This window comes from Pyrus communis, chromosome 2 (genome assembly GCF_963583255.1).
Source record: "Pyrus communis chromosome 2, drPyrComm1.1, whole genome shotgun sequence".
In the NCBI taxonomy this organism is placed as follows: Eukaryota; Viridiplantae; Streptophyta; class Magnoliopsida; order Rosales; family Rosaceae; genus Pyrus; species Pyrus communis.
Genome location: NC_084804.1, coordinates 28031908 through 28051885, shown reverse-complemented (window position 1 = coordinate 28051885; position 19978 = coordinate 28031908). Strand labels below are relative to the sequence as shown.

The 19978-nt window shown below is 35.2% G+C and overlaps 1 protein-coding gene across 1 annotated transcript; it reads left to right on the top strand.

The window, feature by feature from the left end:
* The first annotated feature begins 16016 nt into the window (after positions 1-16016).
* On the top strand, positions 16017-16897 carry LOC137723495 (BURP domain protein USPL1-like). Its single transcript, XM_068462690.1, has one exon. It carries the CDS (start codon positions 16020-16022, stop codon positions 16713-16715), a length of 696 nt encoding a protein of 231 aa, XP_068318791.1. The 5' UTR covers positions 16017-16019; the 3' UTR covers positions 16716-16897.
* The last annotated feature ends 3081 nt before the right edge of the window (positions 16898-19978 follow it).

Genomic DNA, 19978 nt, shown 5'->3' with positions numbered 1-19978 from the left:
CCATATTGTAACGTTAGGCAACCATATCTAAGTACAATTGGCATTTGTTGTACTTAGCTCAATGTACTAGAATTAGACATCTTATGTGTTGATAATCTTTTGCCATAAAGCAGCATTGCACCTACACGCCATCACCAAATTTGTGTTAAAGACGTTTTTCCGTTACTACGGATTTTGGATGATCGATCCTTATGCATCTCAGAATAGATCACACCCCCTTGATCTTCAAAATAATGCCTACCTTGTGGGATTCACTGAATTAGACCATCTGTCTGACTACACAAGGTACGTTTTCGAATGGTTATGTCTTTACCATTAAGGAACACCGCAATATCTTGGAGGTCCATGATATAAACCTTTAGTTGTGAAACCTTTGAATCGTTCCAAGACTCATTGTATCTCATCATGTGAAAAATATGGTTGAGAACTCTTGTTAAACATATTTGAACTCTCTGCGATTTTCATCCATAGTTGAGTCCCAATAACGATCCATGAAGACAATGACAGATGGATCGGCCAGATCATGATACATTCAACAAGTCAATGCCAAGCATATTGTGTCTACATCAACAAGAGCATCAGACGATTGAAGTTAAGCAGTCTGATCCTAGACAACCTTGTAGACCTTTACACGATGTCATTACCAAAGTCTACCTTCCAGAAGCTTGTCCGAGGAATTGGTATGCGTAACTTTCTCATTTGCGATGCTTGTAGTTTCATTTGGAAGTTATGTTAAACTCAGGGGGAGTATCTAGAAGCATACTCAGTTGACCTTAATGTACTTTTTTTTCTACGATTATGAGTATTTTTCCCACTAGGTTTTTCTACCTGACTAGGTTTTGACGAGACACCCATCCTAGGTTGGTCATACCTTTGTGTACATTCTACTTACGTCACAAAGGCGTATAGTTTTGACTTAATGCAACTTATCACTTTTCTCCTTTGACTATGGGCTTTTGTCCCACCTTGGGTTTTACCATAGCAAGGATTTATGAGTTTCACTACCCATGCATTCTTCCGTTTGTTTTGAGACTAGCATTCGCTACTTGTGCCAACTAGACGAAAGGACTTCATCAACTACTTTTACATTTGCCTGAAAATTTGGTGCTCCATCTACTTGAGTATTTGCATACTCAAGGGAGAGTGTTGTGACATATGTTCTAATACATATTGTGATTGTGTAAATCCTAAGTAGAGATAAACTAGGAATCCTTTTGGGATCTAGACCTTGTATTACTTGAAGAGCAAGTTTCTCCCCTCCTTATTACTATAAATAAAGGCACAAGGACTGAGGAATTAACACACAATTCCTCAAGCCTATTCTTCATCTTTCTTTTTTCCCTTTGCCGCACCCCTCAGTTAAGTATAGGCCACAACAAACAAAAGCATTCTAAGAAGTCTAGTTAATTATTTTGGTGTCCAAAGAAATGTGTTAGAGTAAATTTGATGTCTACAGACAAAACTTGGGTGTACACAGAACCACTTTTCTTCAATCAACCAAACTGCATCTTAGTGCAAACAAATCACTCTTCAGCAAAAACTCTCACAGTTCTTTAGCTACAGATCCAAGCTTTCTACAAAGCAAACACTTACGCCATGATCTTGAAAATATGTCCAAGATTGAAACATGACATCAGGAAATACTTGTTCACTGATCATGCCTTGCTTACTAGTCATGATCAAAAACAACCTAACGGTTCAGTAAAATAGTAACCTTTTTTATTTTTTTTCTTGGTTATATCTAATCTCTATGCTAGACTGCCTACATACCTTAAGATTGGATCAAATCATTCATAGTTAACTCTTTTTAAACTCTGACATTTCTTATAGTACTTTGTAATAGAAAAAACACAGAGTTCCATACTACATAAGAACCATATGCCGACTAGGATTGTCATTTCGTCATTCACATATCACAATGTTTTCCAACACAATTCCATAATCACAACAAACAATTGAGCAATGACTCAAAGATGCGTAATAGCTACGTTATTCAACCAACAAGATCAAGTATCAATTCACAAAATTTAATGAAGCAAATCTTTGTATTTTCTTACCTAGATTCCAAGAAATGACATTGTAACTCTACCTTACCAACACAATGCCTACCATGAGCAATTTTTATTCACAAGAATCTAGGGTTCTAGACTATCTCAATGGAACCAAACAAAAGATGGGATTCCTGACCAATTGATAGAATCCAACTAGGAAATGGTCGCCTATTGCGGGTTTACCAAGCAAAACCACCCCAGTGCAACCTTAGGTAGGCAATGATCACCCATCGCGTACATACCAAGCATGATCACTCCTAGAATGCGTATGGTCCTCTATCGCGGATATACTAAGCAGAGCCCTAGGCATTGATCTAATCATATAGGCAGTAATCACTCATCACAGATATATTAAGCATGATCACCTTTGAAATACGTATGGTATCCCATCACGGATACCAAGCACAACCATATCCTATTATACTAGGCAGTGATCAGGCATCATAGATATACCAAGCATGATTACCCCTAGAATGCATATGGTCCCCCATCACAGATATATCAAGTAGAATCATAGGCATAATCTAATTGTATAGGTAGTGATCATCTATTTCGAATATACCAAGCATGATCACCCTTGAAATACATATGATCCCTATTCATGGATATACCAAGTAAGACTATCCATACCACTACTGCATGGTGCAGTCACATCATCACACATTGACCCATATGATTTACCATAAACAAACATTTCATAGATTCACATGGCAACAAATTATCTAGTCACACATATGTACAAGTTCTACCGACTAATTCTAATATGGTCCCCAACTTTTCTCTACATACAAGAAGTTGCACATTATAATTACTGACATCTAAAGCTCAATAAACACATAAATTTTGGAAAGGCGTCACTTGTATGCAAACCAAGGTACACATCCCAAAGATTGCTCGCTGACCAAGACATGCCCACTAATCTCTATTGGGTCTCTAGTAACTTAGGAATGATTCGGAACATTTTGAGCGAAAGTTAATCCTTGATCAATGTGGTTAACGGTTAGGTCAACAACCTTACGTAGTCCAATCCAGAAGATTCGCACATTAGATTTCTGATCTATAAATTCCTAAGATTCACAAATATTACGTATAACCACATAATATAATTTTGTCACGATCTAACAATCGGATCTTCATTTACTACAAAGGTTACATGGTAGACCGTTATGAAACTAAGGTCAAACAATCAAATCTTTTCAAATGGATGTCAAAACCAGATTCAAGGCATCAGAACTAGCCTAGGCAAACAAAGTACCACTGCACGCAAAGGCAACAGGCAAGCTTCGCCGGATTTTTCGACATTCACCAAAATGGCTCAAAATTTACCGGTTTGTAGATCATGAAAAGTATAGTAAAAGTTGTACCTGTCCAGAGCTTGAAGATGGCCGAAGGATGGCGGAATTCGTCAGGAAAGTCTCGATGCTCGAAAAAACTCATGGCTTCGCCACGTCGCCACCATCGCATCGATGGCTAATCTATTCTGGGGTTTTGTAACCCAGACCCAAGCGAGTCTCCTGCTTGTGGGGATCGATGTCGAGATGCACTGGAATGATGAGATCACCGGTCATGAGCTCAGAAAAACGATGAGCACCATTCATCGAGAAACAGTGACCAAACTAGGTCGAGTTTAGGTGGAAAACAATCTTGGAGTGTTGTTGAGTTGTATTTTGGTGGTGGGTGGCCTCAATTAGCCAAAAAAAAGCCTGAAATGGCATCAGAAATATTTGCAAAAACCGAATCTGCAACCAGGTCATGTGTGGGTCGAGGGGGGTTTCGAGCAACTGCCATTTGGTCAGCCTGCTCTCGGTTTTCTAGAGCCCTCAGCATATATAATCCAAATGACAAAAATGCCCATGACTTTGCTCGCTTATTTCTCCTTCGTTACAACTTCAAATGGTTTTTGCCTACGCATTCGTGGGATCAAGCTCTTTCCGAAAATATTCAAAGTGACCTCAAAAGGTCCACGTTTTTGCAATAACTAATTATGAAGATTCAAGCTTTGTAACTAGTTAATTAAAGCTCTAAAATTAACAAAAAGAAGTAATATAAAATCCTGCAAATATGAAACTCGTAAATTACAATAGTGAAATCTGAGAGTAGGATTTCGCAAACACAACATACAATCACCTATTTGAGACAATGTTTCCTACTCATTCCAATCCAACATTCATGATATTAATGGACTCTTCTAGCCTTATTCCGCCTTATATGGCATGAATCTTGCTAGAGATTTACTGATTTCTTTAAATTTTCAATTTCACTAACGTTTGAAGTCATGTAGACTGGCTCATTAGTCTTGACTCTCTTTCGTAAATTGTTGGAATCTTGATTCCATCATAAAAAAATTACATTCAGTTTCTTGTCTTTATTTCTGTTTCATTTCAATTATAACTTGGGCAAACACTTATCTCGCACTACATTTCAAGTCCTCGGTTGATCGAGGCATAAAAAGAACTTAACTCAATCAATGTTCTATTTGGTGTACATTCATTTGGTTAAGAAGACAGACATACGCACGAGCACAACACAAATCTATACACATTATGTCTGTTCACAGCCTCCAATACTAGCACACCTATTCTCTTTCTTTCAAACTATCACGTGGCATTGAGATGCAAACAATACTTGAGACAAATACATGTTAAATCTAGTAAGACTCTGTCGAGTTTTGACCCCAACAGACACCACTCATATTCTAGATATAAAATTGCACATGCACAAATGATAAACTAAGATTAAAGACAAATTATCAGCACCGTTAATATATTAAGGATGCAACGTGTTCATTGGTATAGTGCATAAATATCTTTTGTTAAACATGTGGAAGAACCAAAACACTAAACAAACACTAATCCTATAAGACCTAAAGTATTCCAAGTGCGAAAGTTGGCCAAGATACAATAACTTAAAAGAAAACCCATATGGTAACGTCAAGGACTTGCCTATATCAGAGACCTTTATATTTAAAAGGTGCACACAGTCATCAGTTACATAATAAGGTTTATATATATGTAACATGCATATTTTTCAATCATTATCGCTCTTCCTTTGTGTCTTTGTTTGATGAACTGATCATGCAGGTGCAGCTAGGGCCGCAAAACAAGCACGAAGAAAGTTTTGTCAATAAAGACAAGAATCTATTTAGATAACTAGAAAGAAGATGCTATATAAGCGATTAACTAGAGAAATTAACTTCTTGTTGTCTACGGCCACGATATTATTGGTTAATTTCTGTCTTAAATTTCAATTTGCCTATTCATTTGTCAAGAGGTTTTTCAAAATAAAGCACTGTCATGATGTTTATATGTTTCTTTTTAAATGTTTTTCATTTTTTTTTAAAGTGAGAAACTATTTACGCTGAGCATAGTCTACCATCAACATCACCGATATTGTCTCAACTTATCATTTAATTGTTAAGTTTCAAGTTTTAAATTTTATCACAAAAGACATATATGACATTAAAGGTGAATTTGAAGATTGATCCAGTGTGGGAATTTGAGGCTTCTTTTACGTCACAAATTAGATAACTATTAACATTCTTTTAAGTTAGTTTATATTTATTCTTTAATCCATCCAATGCTGGGGAACTTTTTTTGTTTCAGGTAATTAAGTATCGCGTGATATGGATTAACTGGTAATTCACTACTATGTGATGGAAGATGGAGTCATCCTGACATATCCACCAAAGACGCTAAAGGATTAATTCAACTTTTGAATTACAAGTTGACCTTTAGTCGTTATATATTATCTAGAAAATGATGTGTTTCTTTGAATATTTATTTTGTCATAATAACAAAATACATATATGTCCACTAACAATACATGTCAAAAGTCATCTACACACACCGTTGACATCACCATTTTGTTTATTACAGTATAATATTAATTCAAGCAGTCCTAATAAAAACTCTGCAAAATATTAATTAATAATCACAGACTGGATCTATTGTTCTATTCCATGCAGGATAATTCCCATGTTGTTCTATTACAAATTGAGAAAAACAGGACACCCCAAAGAGGAAGGGGACAAACTCAGGGGCGGTTCGATTAGATTTTTAGTGCATGCCCACCAAAACGCTGGGTTGGCTGTTTTTCTTTAAAGTCAACATGTATGCTTGTTCTTTTGAGGGTTTTTTATTTTATTTTACTTTTTTTTTATTTTATATATATATATATATATTTTTATTTCTCCTTTTGGTCCATCGAGCACGTAGCATGCATCTTCTTCTTCTTTTTCTTTTTCTTTTTTCTATGTCTCCTTTACCAAAAGAGAAGATATCTGTGGGTTTCCATATGTTTTTTTTTCGTGTATCATTCTTATTCACTTACTTTTACCAAGGTATATTGTCGATGTATAAGGGTGAATTGAAAAAGAAAAAAAAAATGAACTACTTTTTACTGCTGAAATATCTAAAAATATAGATATAGATATCTGTGGGTTTCCATATGTATTTTTTTCGTGTACCATTCTTATTCGCTTACGTTTATTAAGGTATATTGTCGATATATAAAGATGAATTGAAAAAGAAAAAAAAAAAATGAACGACTTTTTACTGCTGAAATATCTAATATATATATATATATATATATATATATATATATATATATATGGATGCGTTTTATAAAACAAACTGCCTTCACGGTCGAGAATTTATAAACTATATTATATAATTAAATTTTGCTAGTAGAGTTGAGCTTGATGTGACAGCCATCCCAAAGACGTTTTAACGCACGTGTGAAAAGACTATTTTGCCCTAGTTCGCTTCTTTTACGTCTATTGGTTGTTTTGTGTTGTGTTGGCATGTGTTGGGCCACACACTCACACTCTCACTCTCCCTAACCCTCTGTCCCTTTCCCTGTGATTGTCCCGAGCCCCATTCCTTCCCTTTTTCTTCGAAAACGTACGGACACACACACAAGCACACTAAATCTCCACAGATCGAAGGAACTGAGTACACATTCGAGCTCGTGAAGCTCGTGGGAGTCCAGTCGTACCATTTTCAGGTGAGAACTCCATCGTTTTCACGTCGATTCGACGATGTCCGATTTGGGTACTATTCATGCAAACGTGATTTCTCACGTTTTAAGGAAAATGAAGCTTGTAGGTAGCTTGGTGGAGTCCCAAGGAGACTCGGAGTATTTCGTTTGAAGGAATTGGACGTCGGGATCGTTGGGTTCGAAGTTGGCCGGAGTTGGATTGTTTTGACAGGTGAGATTTCGTGGTTTTTAACCCTTAAAAGTTGTATGGTTGTGTTCCCCTAGTCCTAGGCTTCATTTTGGTGCCAAAATTATGAAATTTGGTTGAAAAACAGGCGAGATATCGAAGTTTAAAGTTTTCGCGATTTTCCGGCGCTGGCGACGGTGCCGGAGGTTCGCCGGGGAAGGAGACAGAATATTCCGTCAAGTCTGACGAAATATTCCTAACACCATTAACGGAATCCGTTAGAACTTACGGAATATTCCCCACGGCGTCAGTTGACGCCGTCAGCGTGCTAGGCACGTGCCTGCGCGTGGCCGGCGCGTGGGGGCGAATGCGGCGATGAAAAATTTTTCTAAAAATTTTGGTGTGATCCTGAGGTTGTGTAGAGCACATTGGTATATTCATTTGTCCAATTTGAGCAATGTACGAGAAGTTATTACGAGAAGTTGTTTATGTGCTTTAAAATTTACGTTTTTATAGTTGTTTCGCATATAGGTGATACGTATCCCGAGGACGAGCGTGGTCACTCGAGGTAGGGGGGCTACGACCCTTCCACATACCAGTGAGTGGGCTTTTGGTTTTCCGTATATACCTATATACTTATATTTTCCCAGAAATTTATTTGAATTATGGTTTGCCATATGCCATGCATTATATTATTGTTGGTTGTGCATTGTTAGTACATTATTAGTTGCATATATATACATATGCATATTGGGTGCTGTGGACGCACAGGTAAGTGCCAGGTAAGTGTTATTCATGTTTATATTTCAGTAGTGGTTTGAGATGCCTAGAGAGCTCATAACCTGCACCCCCGGTGTTAGTGCTCCCGTCCAGTGTAGGGCACAGTCCTTCACGTGATGTTCACCTCCCGCACCACACGCTCAGCTTGGATCCAAGTTAGGTGCACAGTCCTGTCGTACAGACCACATTAGGTGGTTCCGACTCGTAGGTGACCCGCGATTATTCGCACAGCCTTCACGTGATCGTAGCACTAGAGCATTTATATGTATTACACCCAGGCCTGTCGTACAGACCACTTTAGGTGGTTCCGACTCGTGGGCAGGTTCAGTTATTGAGTTTGAGATTTGAGCTCTACATGCAGCCGTACAGGTCACGTTAGGTGACTCCGGCTACCAGATTATATGTTATTGTTATGATTTATACCTGAGCACTTGCATTTCATTTTGAGATTCCGACATGGCATATTCTTGAGCATGATTGGCATATCTGTATACACGCATATATGTTTATTTTCTGGGAAGTATACAAGTTTTACGGCGAGGGGTTAGAATGTTTTTTACTAAATGGTTTTCAAAAAGCTTTGTTTTTGCCCACCCACGCTTTTGTTTTGCGCCCCTCCAGGTTCTAGTTGTCTAGCAGGTAGCGGTGGTTTCCCAGAGGGTTTTCCCGGCATTTCTGACAGACGATCACCAGCGTAGGGTCACCTTCGGGTGTACTGTTGTCGTATCACTTTCTTTTGGACTGCTGTAGACTTATGCTCTGAACTTGTCTCACTCACGCTAGCACTTGTTTTATCACCTTATGTTGCTAGTTTTTATTTATTCATACTATTTGTATTATTATTTTATTTATTAGCTTCTGCACTGTGCACGTGGCTATGTCACTTCCACGTGACGGCCAGCACGTCCTGATCTCGGTCGGGGTGTGTCATTGATCTCTCTTAATAAACTGTATGTATATGTGTGTGTGGGGTTTTACAGTTAGTAAGTTTAATTTCGATTAGCTGGAAAATTAATTATACCAATAAAAATTTGTATTCCTCCAAAACTAACAGGGGCAACCCCTGCCGTCGTGTAAAAGGGGCAACCATTAATTAAACAAAAAAAATTGTGAATACGTAATCAGATAGATTCAAAATAAACATAATCAATAATCCAAGTTAATAATGTAGTAGCCATTTACATGTTAGTTTACAAAGTCAACTTTAGTTCTAGTTGTACTTTGTGGTTTTCTTCCTGTATAATAATAATATAGGTTATTTTATTAATTAGAGGTCACGTTATATTAAGGTGTATACATACATGTTGCAAAAAGACACATTATCGTTGAAATTCAATTTCACCAATTAATTAAGGGGCACACAGAACACAATGATGTAAACTTGCATTATAACATTAATTATTTTACATTATAAAACAAAATAACAAAATAATTAAAATTTGGAGTGTAATCAATAAAGTAAAATAGGTGTTTTGGAAGGCCCTTGCCTATATTGGTTTCTACGTTCAAGTTCTGGTAAAAGGGTGGCTTATAATGTAGTCTAAGATATGCATGTAATCTTACAATTGGTTGGAATGGTCTGACCAATCTAATCTATCTGATGCTAATGTTTATCTCTTTCTCAGGAATTTCTAATCCGTTGAAAGGTTTATTTTTGCCACGATGACCAATTTGATGTGAATATTGTCGGGATAGTGACTTTGTATAGTGGTGGCAGACTTTCAATGAGAGTATTGACATATTTCTAAACTAATTTTTGGAGATGCCTATAAGATTTTTTGTTTTGGTCAAAGTTCTGTGTGTGAATTGAACCGCATAATTCTTTCATGCACTTTGGAGATTTCACGTGCTTATCTCAGTAGATTTGGAAGATATTTAGTTGGTGTTTGAAACTGACAGAAAACGGGTATATAAATAGAGCTGAAGTTGTTCAGTTTTCGTACAATGAACTAGGACGCATCGCCATCATAAACAAAAACCAACCTAGGTAGGGTTTACTTATATGTTCATTTTCCAAAGCAAAAATTACATAATTATTGAGATTTTATGTACAAAAGTAATTTTTTTTTTTTTTAATTGCATGACAACAATGGTGAATGCGACTTGAGTTTAGAAATCTAATAAGATGAGGATTAGATACCATTAGACCAAATTAGCAAACGCCTTTTTCTACAAATCCACAAAAATGAAAGGCAAGAAAGAAAAAGAAAAGAAAAACTAAACGAAATAAGTATTTTTGCTTCAGATAATAGTTTATTTTACAAATAATATCAAAATAGATTGTTGGTGTTGGAGCAATATTAGAAAATATGAAAAATAACAAAATAATTTCAATGCTAATAATCTTAAAGAAATTCACAACATCAATTATATATGAGATTAATATAAACAACTAGAGAGAAAGTTAGAATAACTGACAAACTTGGAGATTGAGGTTTGCATAAATGCAATGTCCTAAAGATAGAATTTTGCCCCTACTCTTGTGCTTGTAGTTCGGTAGGCGTCCATCTCCCAGGATTCAACAATCTATAATCCGAAGTCAAAGCACTTCAATCTTCGGACTCTGGCGAACTTTATATATTTCATACTCTCAAGACACGACTCGGAATTTGACTCACGAAGTATGAGAGAAACAAAGTGGGGAAACCCTATTTCTCAAGAGTAAAAATTAACTCTAATTTTCTATCTTTAATACCAATGGTTTCATGGGTTTAAATAGAATCCAATTTCTACTTATTAAAGAGATGTAACTTTTCATCTATAAGTATACATCACTTATCAAGGAATACACCTAAACAACATAACCTTTCCAAGAAATTGGTTAACAATATTTTTCATTCAATTATTAAAATTATATATTACAATCTATAATTTCCAACAATCCCCCATATGAATGAAAAATTAGGAAGAATTTGAGAGTACAGATGGACAAGAGATGCATCGGGAGAGGTGTCTTTTGGACTTGAACCTACCCTAGTGAATACTTATCGGATTTACTTGGTGACGCAGTGAATATAAAATCTTGAACTGTTCACCGCAGTAGTAAACCGAGACAATAAGCAACACACATCACTAATCCTAATATATTTTGGTTCATACGGTTGTGTTCATTTTGGTCCTGAACAAATCCCGGATTCATGAGAGCTTTAGAGAATTTAGTCATCTCATACTCATAGAAGCGACCTACTTCTACTGTCACATAGGTGACCACTGATTAAGAATAGTCCGCTCTATTCCTCTTATTTATAAAATATCACTGTCATTAAGTATAAATATACATCCTAAAACTTCTCTAGACAACACACTTCTTCCACCATAAGAATGAGGTATATAGTGTGTTAACTTCTTTGAATCATGCCCAACCAGTTTGCCTATTGAACTTAGACCATGGGATCTCCAATCAACTAAGTTAGGTTTCCGCTCGGCTAATTCATTAGTTATGTTGGCTTTAGCCTCATTCCCCTCGATGATCAACTTACTCTCTAATCAAACCTTTAATAATTGGTATCACTAAGGTTGACTACTCTTATGGTGTGCACTTCCATATTATGAAATTATATTTCATACGAGAGTAGTTGTTTGACATTGTTTGAAATGTCAAGTCCTCAAAATTTATATTAGGACTTAATTACTAAGTAATTTGCTAACAATAAGCACTTGGGTAAACTCCCCCACATTTAAGGTATTTGTAAGAAGATCTCTAAGCTTGCCATACCTTAAACAATTACTCATTACAAGAGATGACATCTTAAATGTCATTCAATTAGTAAACTACTTTTAACCAACCCCCACAATTCTTTCATAATTGTGGTTGCTTTTAATGGTATCACTCAATTTATCATTTTTTTCGTACTTTAAGAAGTAGGAAACAATGAAGACTATATCTTCATATAATTAGGGCCTTAATGCCTTACAAGCCGTTTTTGGAAAATCACTTGTTGGCCTTCATCCTTTAGCTTATAAGCTTTCAAAATTGTCACGGGTCTCAAACTCCCACACAAGAATGTTATCCCTTTTTTTTTTTTTTTTTTTTTTTTCCCCCCCTCAATCCCAATTATCACCTTTCCAAAACAATGTTAATTAATTCATCTCAACAGAATTTTGGGTTTCTCAAATAACTAATACTCTTGACTTATAGCAATACTCAGTTTGTAGTTGTCATGACATAACTTGTCTTGAAAGAAGCAGTAGGCCATAATCATTCTTGGCACTACAAAGCTACATCTCTATGATTTATGGCACCACGTTCTATAGTGCCTTCTCATTCAAACGATGACAAATGTTGCATCCTTTTAATAAACCTCGACACCATATAGTGATAGACAGAAACCATATCATCAGGTTCTTCAGTCCCAAAGTCTAGATGGAGTACATTTTGCCTCTTTCTGATTATTAGGTTTCCTCAAGAAAAAACGATCATTAATCATCCTTAGTGCCAAATCACAAAAGGTAAATATTACCGCAAAAAAAAAAAAAAAAAAAAAAAAAAACCCATTGTTTACAGTATAAACACTTTTTCACCAACTGGTATAAGAATGCACAAGAAAATTCATCATGAACCGTTGGTGGTTTTTGAATTCCTTAATGAGTGAAGACATCTCACATATTTTCCAGGAATTCTCAAGATTGAGTAATAGAGGTCATTCATTTTTGCAGAAGGAACTTTATGCACGAACTGGGCATGATTCCAATACCAAATTAACATCAAATTCAAACCCAATACAACATTGTGGTCATCTCTAATAAACCAGATAATGCAGATTTTGTGTCATATCATTTATTTTCTAACAGAAGATAAACATCAAACATGGCCTTTGAAAAGATATCTCATATGCAAACCAATTAACAGAAAACGATATGCCTCGTTTTAGGAAAGCTTTTATGTATAGCAAATGTATATGGTGGTTGTCCACGAATATTCATATCAGTTCGTGCATAAGTGACAAACAAAGGATATAATAGTCTGTATAAAACCTAGCAGTCTTCAAATATCGAAGACCAAAACTTCACTAGTTATCCTCAGAACCAACACTAGTATATAAACAGAATGTAACCACCAACAGAATGTAACCACCAAATGAAGGCATGCATAAATGTCCAAGTCAATCCAAATATGAGTCTAAATGCTGCAACTATTAACGTCAGTCAACAAAGCATTCATATAATTAAATAAATAACATGGCAGTAAGTATTTTAGTAAAGTAACCGCATGCACTGCTTCAAGCATGCTTTCAGAAATAAGAACAATCACAGCAACGTTCGCAAAAGATACATTACCTATTGCATTAGACTGGACAAATTGCAATTATAACAACCTCATGCCATGTTAAATATATAAATACACACACACACACACACACACACGAATGGACAGAATAATCATTCATCAAGAATGTGTAGTATAAGGCAGCGGTACTACACTTTCAATATCAGATTTATACATATCAAGTCATCAGACTTTTCCAAAATCTGTCACATACATTGCGCACTCACATTCATATTTCTAATTGTTCCATAGGGATAAAAATTCTATCTTTAGATTGTTGGAGCAATATTAGAAAATAAGAAAAATAAAAAAATAATTTCAATGCTAATAATCATAAAAAAATTCACAACATCAATTATATATGAGATTAATATAAACAACTAGAGAGAAAGTTAGAATAACTGACAAACTTGGAGATTGAGGTTTGTATAAATGCAATGTCCTAAAGATAGAATTTCGCCCCTACTCTTGTGCTTGTAGTTCGGTAGGCGTCCATCTCTCAGGATTCAACAATCTATAATCCAAAGTCAAAGCACTTCAATCTTCGAACTCTGACGAACTTTATATATTCCATACTCTCAAGACACGATTCGGAATTTGACTCACGAAGCATGAGAGAAACAAAGTGGGGAAACCCTATTTCTCAAGAGTAAAAATTAACTCTAATTTTCTATCTTTAATACCAATGGTTTCATGGGTTTAAATAGAATCCAATTTCTACTTATTAAAGAGATGTAACTTTTCATCTATAAGTATACATCACTTATCAAGGAATACACCTAAACAACATAACCTTTGCAAGAAATTGGTTAACAATATTTTTCATTCAATTATTAAAATTATATATTACAATCTATAATTTCCAACAGTTGGTAAAGTGAAGTACCATCAGCAAGCAAGTAATTAAGCAACTATATGGTTGAAAAGACCTCATTCTGAGAGATAATTACTGCGTTCTTTTTAATTGATAATATGATGACAATCACATGTTAAAGAGTAAGTATGTAATGAATTTTTCTATGGACAAAATGATGGAATCAATCAATCAAATGAATGGGTTCGTTATGGTACTGTGGTAAGTATTTTCCCACGTTTTGACTTCATCTTCCATCTCCCTTCAGAAGCTGACTAAACTTACTGGGAGTGAAAAAGTATACGATCATGGAAGAAACTTGTGAAGGACAGTGCCAGAACTGAATTCTTAGCGCAACCAAAGTTCATCAAGTAGCACAGTTTCACCAAAATTCTAAAGATTTTGCTGATCGTGGAACATTTCAAAGTCTAAAGGAGGCAGAACCCTTGATGATATAAAGTAGCCACTCAATTTTCTTTTCGATCTGACACTCACCATCCTTGCTTGGTTTATTGACATTTAGCTAGTCTCCATTTGGAGGGAGAGTTCCATCCGACCAGGTCACCGCGATTGTGGCACCCCAATGATCCCATGCCACTAATTTATATAACTGGTCCGGAATGCCATGTTTGTCATAAGGAACCCATTCCATCTGAGTTCTACTCCTTCATTTAGCTGGAGAATGTTCAAATTCAAGTCTTATAAACGGCATGATTATTTATACAAGGATGATGCTATCCACACATCTATTTCTACCTCTCACACTCTTTGTTAATTTTTGTCCTTTGATCTTCTTCAATTCATTCAATCCGACGATCAAAAATTAAAAAAGGTGTGTGGACAACACCACCCTTTAAACAATGATAATCCAAAGAAAAAGAAAATACAAGTGAAAGTTTTGATTTGCATATATTTTGATGATATTCATTCTATTATATATACAATCCATACAAGTGATATTCTACAGAATTTACACTAATTTATACAAGGATATAATCAATATTTTACCTCTCCATTTGTTTCAAATTAAAAAAAAAATTAAAAAACTTATAATTTTCTTTTTACATACAATAATATTATATTTAAGGAATGTAGACTAATGAATTGGTCATAATTAAGTACCAAAGTTACCATTCATATTAATCAAACATGAGACTTTCTAGTTTCAAGTGAAGATAAATATTATTAAGATAATAGTGCTAGAAATAATGAATGAAGTACAATAATAAAAAGTGACATGAAAAATAAAAAAATAAAAAAAATAAAACTCATTTTCTCATTTGTACCAAATGGAAAAAATTTGCATACGTAATGCATTATATATACTAATTTAATAAGATGATTTAAAGATTTCCACTTGCATTAATCAAAGTCCTTCATACAAGTATTGCTCCCTTACTTGCAATGCAGATATATCAGAAAGAAAGAAAAAAAATATCAAGACAATTGAAGTAGAAATGCGTCTTTCATTTGTTTCTTGGAGCCTCGTCTCATACGCACTACTTGTTTTATTGGTAAGGTTTTTTGTGTTCATTTTTCTGAGAATCAATTTAAGTACCTATTGTGCACTTAGGCATTAATTTTCACCAATTCATCAAAGTTTCTTGAATTTTCTTATATTCATCGACACAGATGTAAAGAAATTCTCTTTTCTAACATAAATATTTGGTTATATTTGTGTTCTTTTTATTTTCTATTTTTTGGTTAGTTTTTGTAATTTTTGTTAGGAGTTGGTGTGTGTGTGTGTGTGTGTATTCTGAATGATTTAAGTTTGAATATAACCTCCATAATGCACAAGGAAGCAGTGGCAGGAAGATTATTACTCTTGGAAATGGGAAAGACATAAAAAAAGAAGACTCCATTGATTTAGATCAAGGCGGTAATGATGGTCGTTCATCATCTCACATGGATCACATGGACCCTGCCCTAAATGTTTTCTTCACCCCAAAAGATCTCAAACGAGGAAAAAAAATGCCCATATACTTCTCAAAAAATAACTCTTCCACATCTCCAAGACTTTTGGCCAGAGAAGAAGCTGATTCCATTCCTTCCTCAATCTCAAACCTCCCATACCTTCTTCAACTCTTCTCTTTCCCCCAAGACTCTACCCAAGCCAAAGCCGTGGAATACACACTAACCCAACGTGACCTTCAACCCATCAAAGGAGAGGCCAAATTTTGTGCTACCTCATTAGAATCCATGCTTGATTTTGTAGCTGCCCTCTTTGGACAAAATACCCGATTCAAAGTCTTAACCACTATTCAGCTCAAGAACTCAACTACCCTTTTGCAAAATTACACGTTTTCGGAAGCTCCCAAAGAGATCTGGGCTCCTAAAATGATTGCTTGCCACACCATGCCTTACCCTTATGCAGTTTTCTACTGCCATAGCCAGGAGAGTGAGAACAGGTTGTATCAGGGTTTGCTTGCTGGGGAGAATGGAGAGAAAGTTGAAGCTGCTGCCGTTTGTCACTTTGATACTTCTCAGTGGGATCCTGATCATGTGGCGTTCAGTGTGCTTGGTACTCAACCTGGAAGCTCCCCGGTCTGCCATTTCTTTCCTTCTGATAATCTAGTTTGGGTGCCATTGCCAGCTCAATAGTAGAAATTTTGCTGTCAATTTGTAAATGCATATGCATGGAAACACAGTTTTATGCTTAGAGTGATTTGACTGGTATCGAGTACCAATCTGCATTATATTTTGATGTTACCAAATATTGACTAAATGTCTGAAAACTTTATCATATCGAAAATCTATTAGGTACTATAGATTGGTACTTGAAACCAAACAATATTTTATATTTGCCTAGTTAGTGAGTTGCTTAAGCTTAATTTGTATCAATGCTTTAATTACTTTGTAATAGTGATTGTGTATGTGTGTTTTCTTTTTCGGTTTTACATGACAATTCTAATGGAGTAGTCAGTGGTATATAAGCTCTAGATAATGTAAAAGGATCATTGGTGACATTGGCTATGTTTGTTTATACAATTTGCGAGTAAATATATACAATATTGTTAATGCTATGTTGCAGATAATATCTTCAGATTTAACTATATATTTATCTATTTTATTTGATGTTTGTTCAGAACAGAGAAAACCACTCTAATTAACATAAATAGAGGATAGCTTTTTAACTTTTAATTAGCATGCATAAGCTTTTCTTGGTTGAACTTTTGAAAGCACTCTAAATGCGAACCAAGACAGCTTATATCTTTGATATGTGTAATATGTAGTTAAGGACATGTTGACAGTGATGCTCGTTTGGGTCATTAAAGTCCACAAGCCGGATATGTAATTGCTAGTCTAGAAATATTCTGTAGCAAAAAATTAGAAGAGTTTGAAGGTTCGATTTTCATCCGTTGTTGAACAAGGAGTGGTGAAAAAAAGTTTTGTACAATAAAATCTCTATAAAGAAAAAACCTCTTCAAAATGTCATAAAAAAATTTTGTCCCAACTTAGGACCAATTATGTATCAGAATAAACTCCATATTATAGTAAGTTATAATTTTTCTTAGTCCCATCTTAGAGCAGTTCCAGTGTTGTTAGGCCCCCTAGGCTACAGGCAACTCAATCCCGTTAAATGAACAATAACTGCTAAAGCACATCTCCACCCAAAAACTAAATAGCCCAGGCAATTCATATTAAAATATTAGTACTTTTTATTTTATAAAATAAAAAAATAATTTTAATTTTAATTTCAAATAATAATAAAAAATTTGTTGAAAGTATTTGAAAATATTGAAATGTGGCGTAAGCTAGAAGAACATGGTTAGGTATTTATAGAAAAAATTATAGTTCTTTATAATCTTGTGTATTTAATTAATTTTCACAATTTTTTTAATAATTTTTTGTATCTTTAATAATTTTTATTATACACATTTTTTGTTTTTTTAATTAATTTTTATAATTCTTTGTATTTTTAATTATTTTTTTTATTAATAATTTATAATTTTTATGGTTAGGTACTTATAGAAGAAAAAAAATCATAATTTTTTATTTTTATTTATTTTTTTGTTTTAATTAAGTTTTTATGATCTTTATCATTTTTTGTATTTTTAACTATTTTTTATTATAAAACAATCTTTGCATTTTTAATTTATTTTTTTATGATTCTTTGTATTTTTAATTAATTTTTTATTATTATTTATAAAAAAAAATTAGTGGTTGACATCACCATGACTTCAGTCTTGCATCACTGCCCTTGGAGACTAGGCCCGTGGATTTCTGCCTGGTGGACAGCTCAAGCTTGCCTAGAGCCCAACCCATTGGAGTGGGCTGGAGTGAATTGCTAAGCGGGGAAAGGGAATTGCAAAGCCTATCCCCAAAGGGATAAGGCAACGATGGAGTTGCTCTTAAGGAAACACGCCTTCTCATAGTAATAATTGTCAATGAGTACAAAAACATGCAATATCACAAATAAAAGTTTAAAATGAACTAAACAATTTCTCTAAAGTTGTTTAGGACAATACTTCAGTTTTTAGAGTTTATGCCCAAGAATCCTATTTAGAAAATGCAATTCATTAAGGATAAATAAGTCTAAAAATAATATTTTTTAACCACACCTGTAGTATCCCACATCGCCCGTGAGGGCGTGGTCTTTGGGCCTTATATGTCCATGCCTGGTGCTTCAACTTTGAAGAGGCCTTTTGTGGTGGGAGATGTGGTCTGCGGACTAACACTCGGCCACAAGAACAAAACCGTGCGGTAGCTCTGCTGCGACATAGTCCAGAGAGAATGCCAAAGCGGACAATATCTTCAAGGCGGGAGGCTGGGATGTGACAATAATGGTATCAGAGCCAGACTCACGGTTGTGGTGTGCCGACGAGGACGTCGGGCTCCCTAAGGGGGGTGGATTGTAGTATCCCACATCGCCCGTGAGGGCGTGGTCTTTGGGCCTTATATGTCCATGCCTGGTGCTTCAACTTTGAAGAGGCCTTTTGTGGTGGGAGATGTGGTCTGCGGACTAACACTCGGCCACAAGAACAAAACCGTGCGGTAGCTCTGCTGCGACATAGTCCAGAGAGAATGCCAAAGCGGACAATATCTTCAAGGCGGGAGGCTGGGATGTGACAACACCTCTATTAACTAATAACCTTCATAAAATTAGTTTTTTTTTTTTTTTTTTTTTTTTTTTCCTTCTTTTCATTTGGTGAATTTGTCACAAGCATTTTCTTTTCATAAGTAGGGTTACAAAACGACTCAAATGCCCTCATATAGGGGTGGACACAGTTCAGATTTATTGGTTTCACCTCTAAACCATAACCAAACCAATTACAATATAATGGTTGATTGATTCGATATGGTCTTGACAAGGGTTCCTAAGGAAAACGAACCGAACCAAACTACTGTTGAATTATGTCGTTTGGTTTGATTTTGTTGGTTTGGGCCTAAACTCAATAATTTTATCATTTTCATTTTTTTTAACTTTTTGGCTCAATCGCATTAACAAAAACTCAGTAAATTGCTACATATTTTTCTTCTAGTGCAACAAACCATTCTAAAATTCAATATAACATCAACCTTCAGAGTTTAATAACAAATACAGTTACAATTCAATGATCTCTAATGTTCAATCAACCTTCAAATTCAACAGTCATACGTAGTTATTAACTAACAAAAAGACTACACTTGTAACCTAAGTTCATTTAAGTTCTAATATGTAAGTAGTCGGTCCGGTTAAGCTTCAGTCAATTTTCAGAAACTCAAAATTGCAACCAAACCAATTCATTATCCTTTGGTTCTATTTTTAGACCATTTGAACTTTTCTTTGGTCAAACCAAACTAAATTGGCCACTACAGTTTGGGTCGGCTAGTTTGGCCGGTTCGGTTGGATTAATGCTCACTCCTACTGTTGTATGCTATAA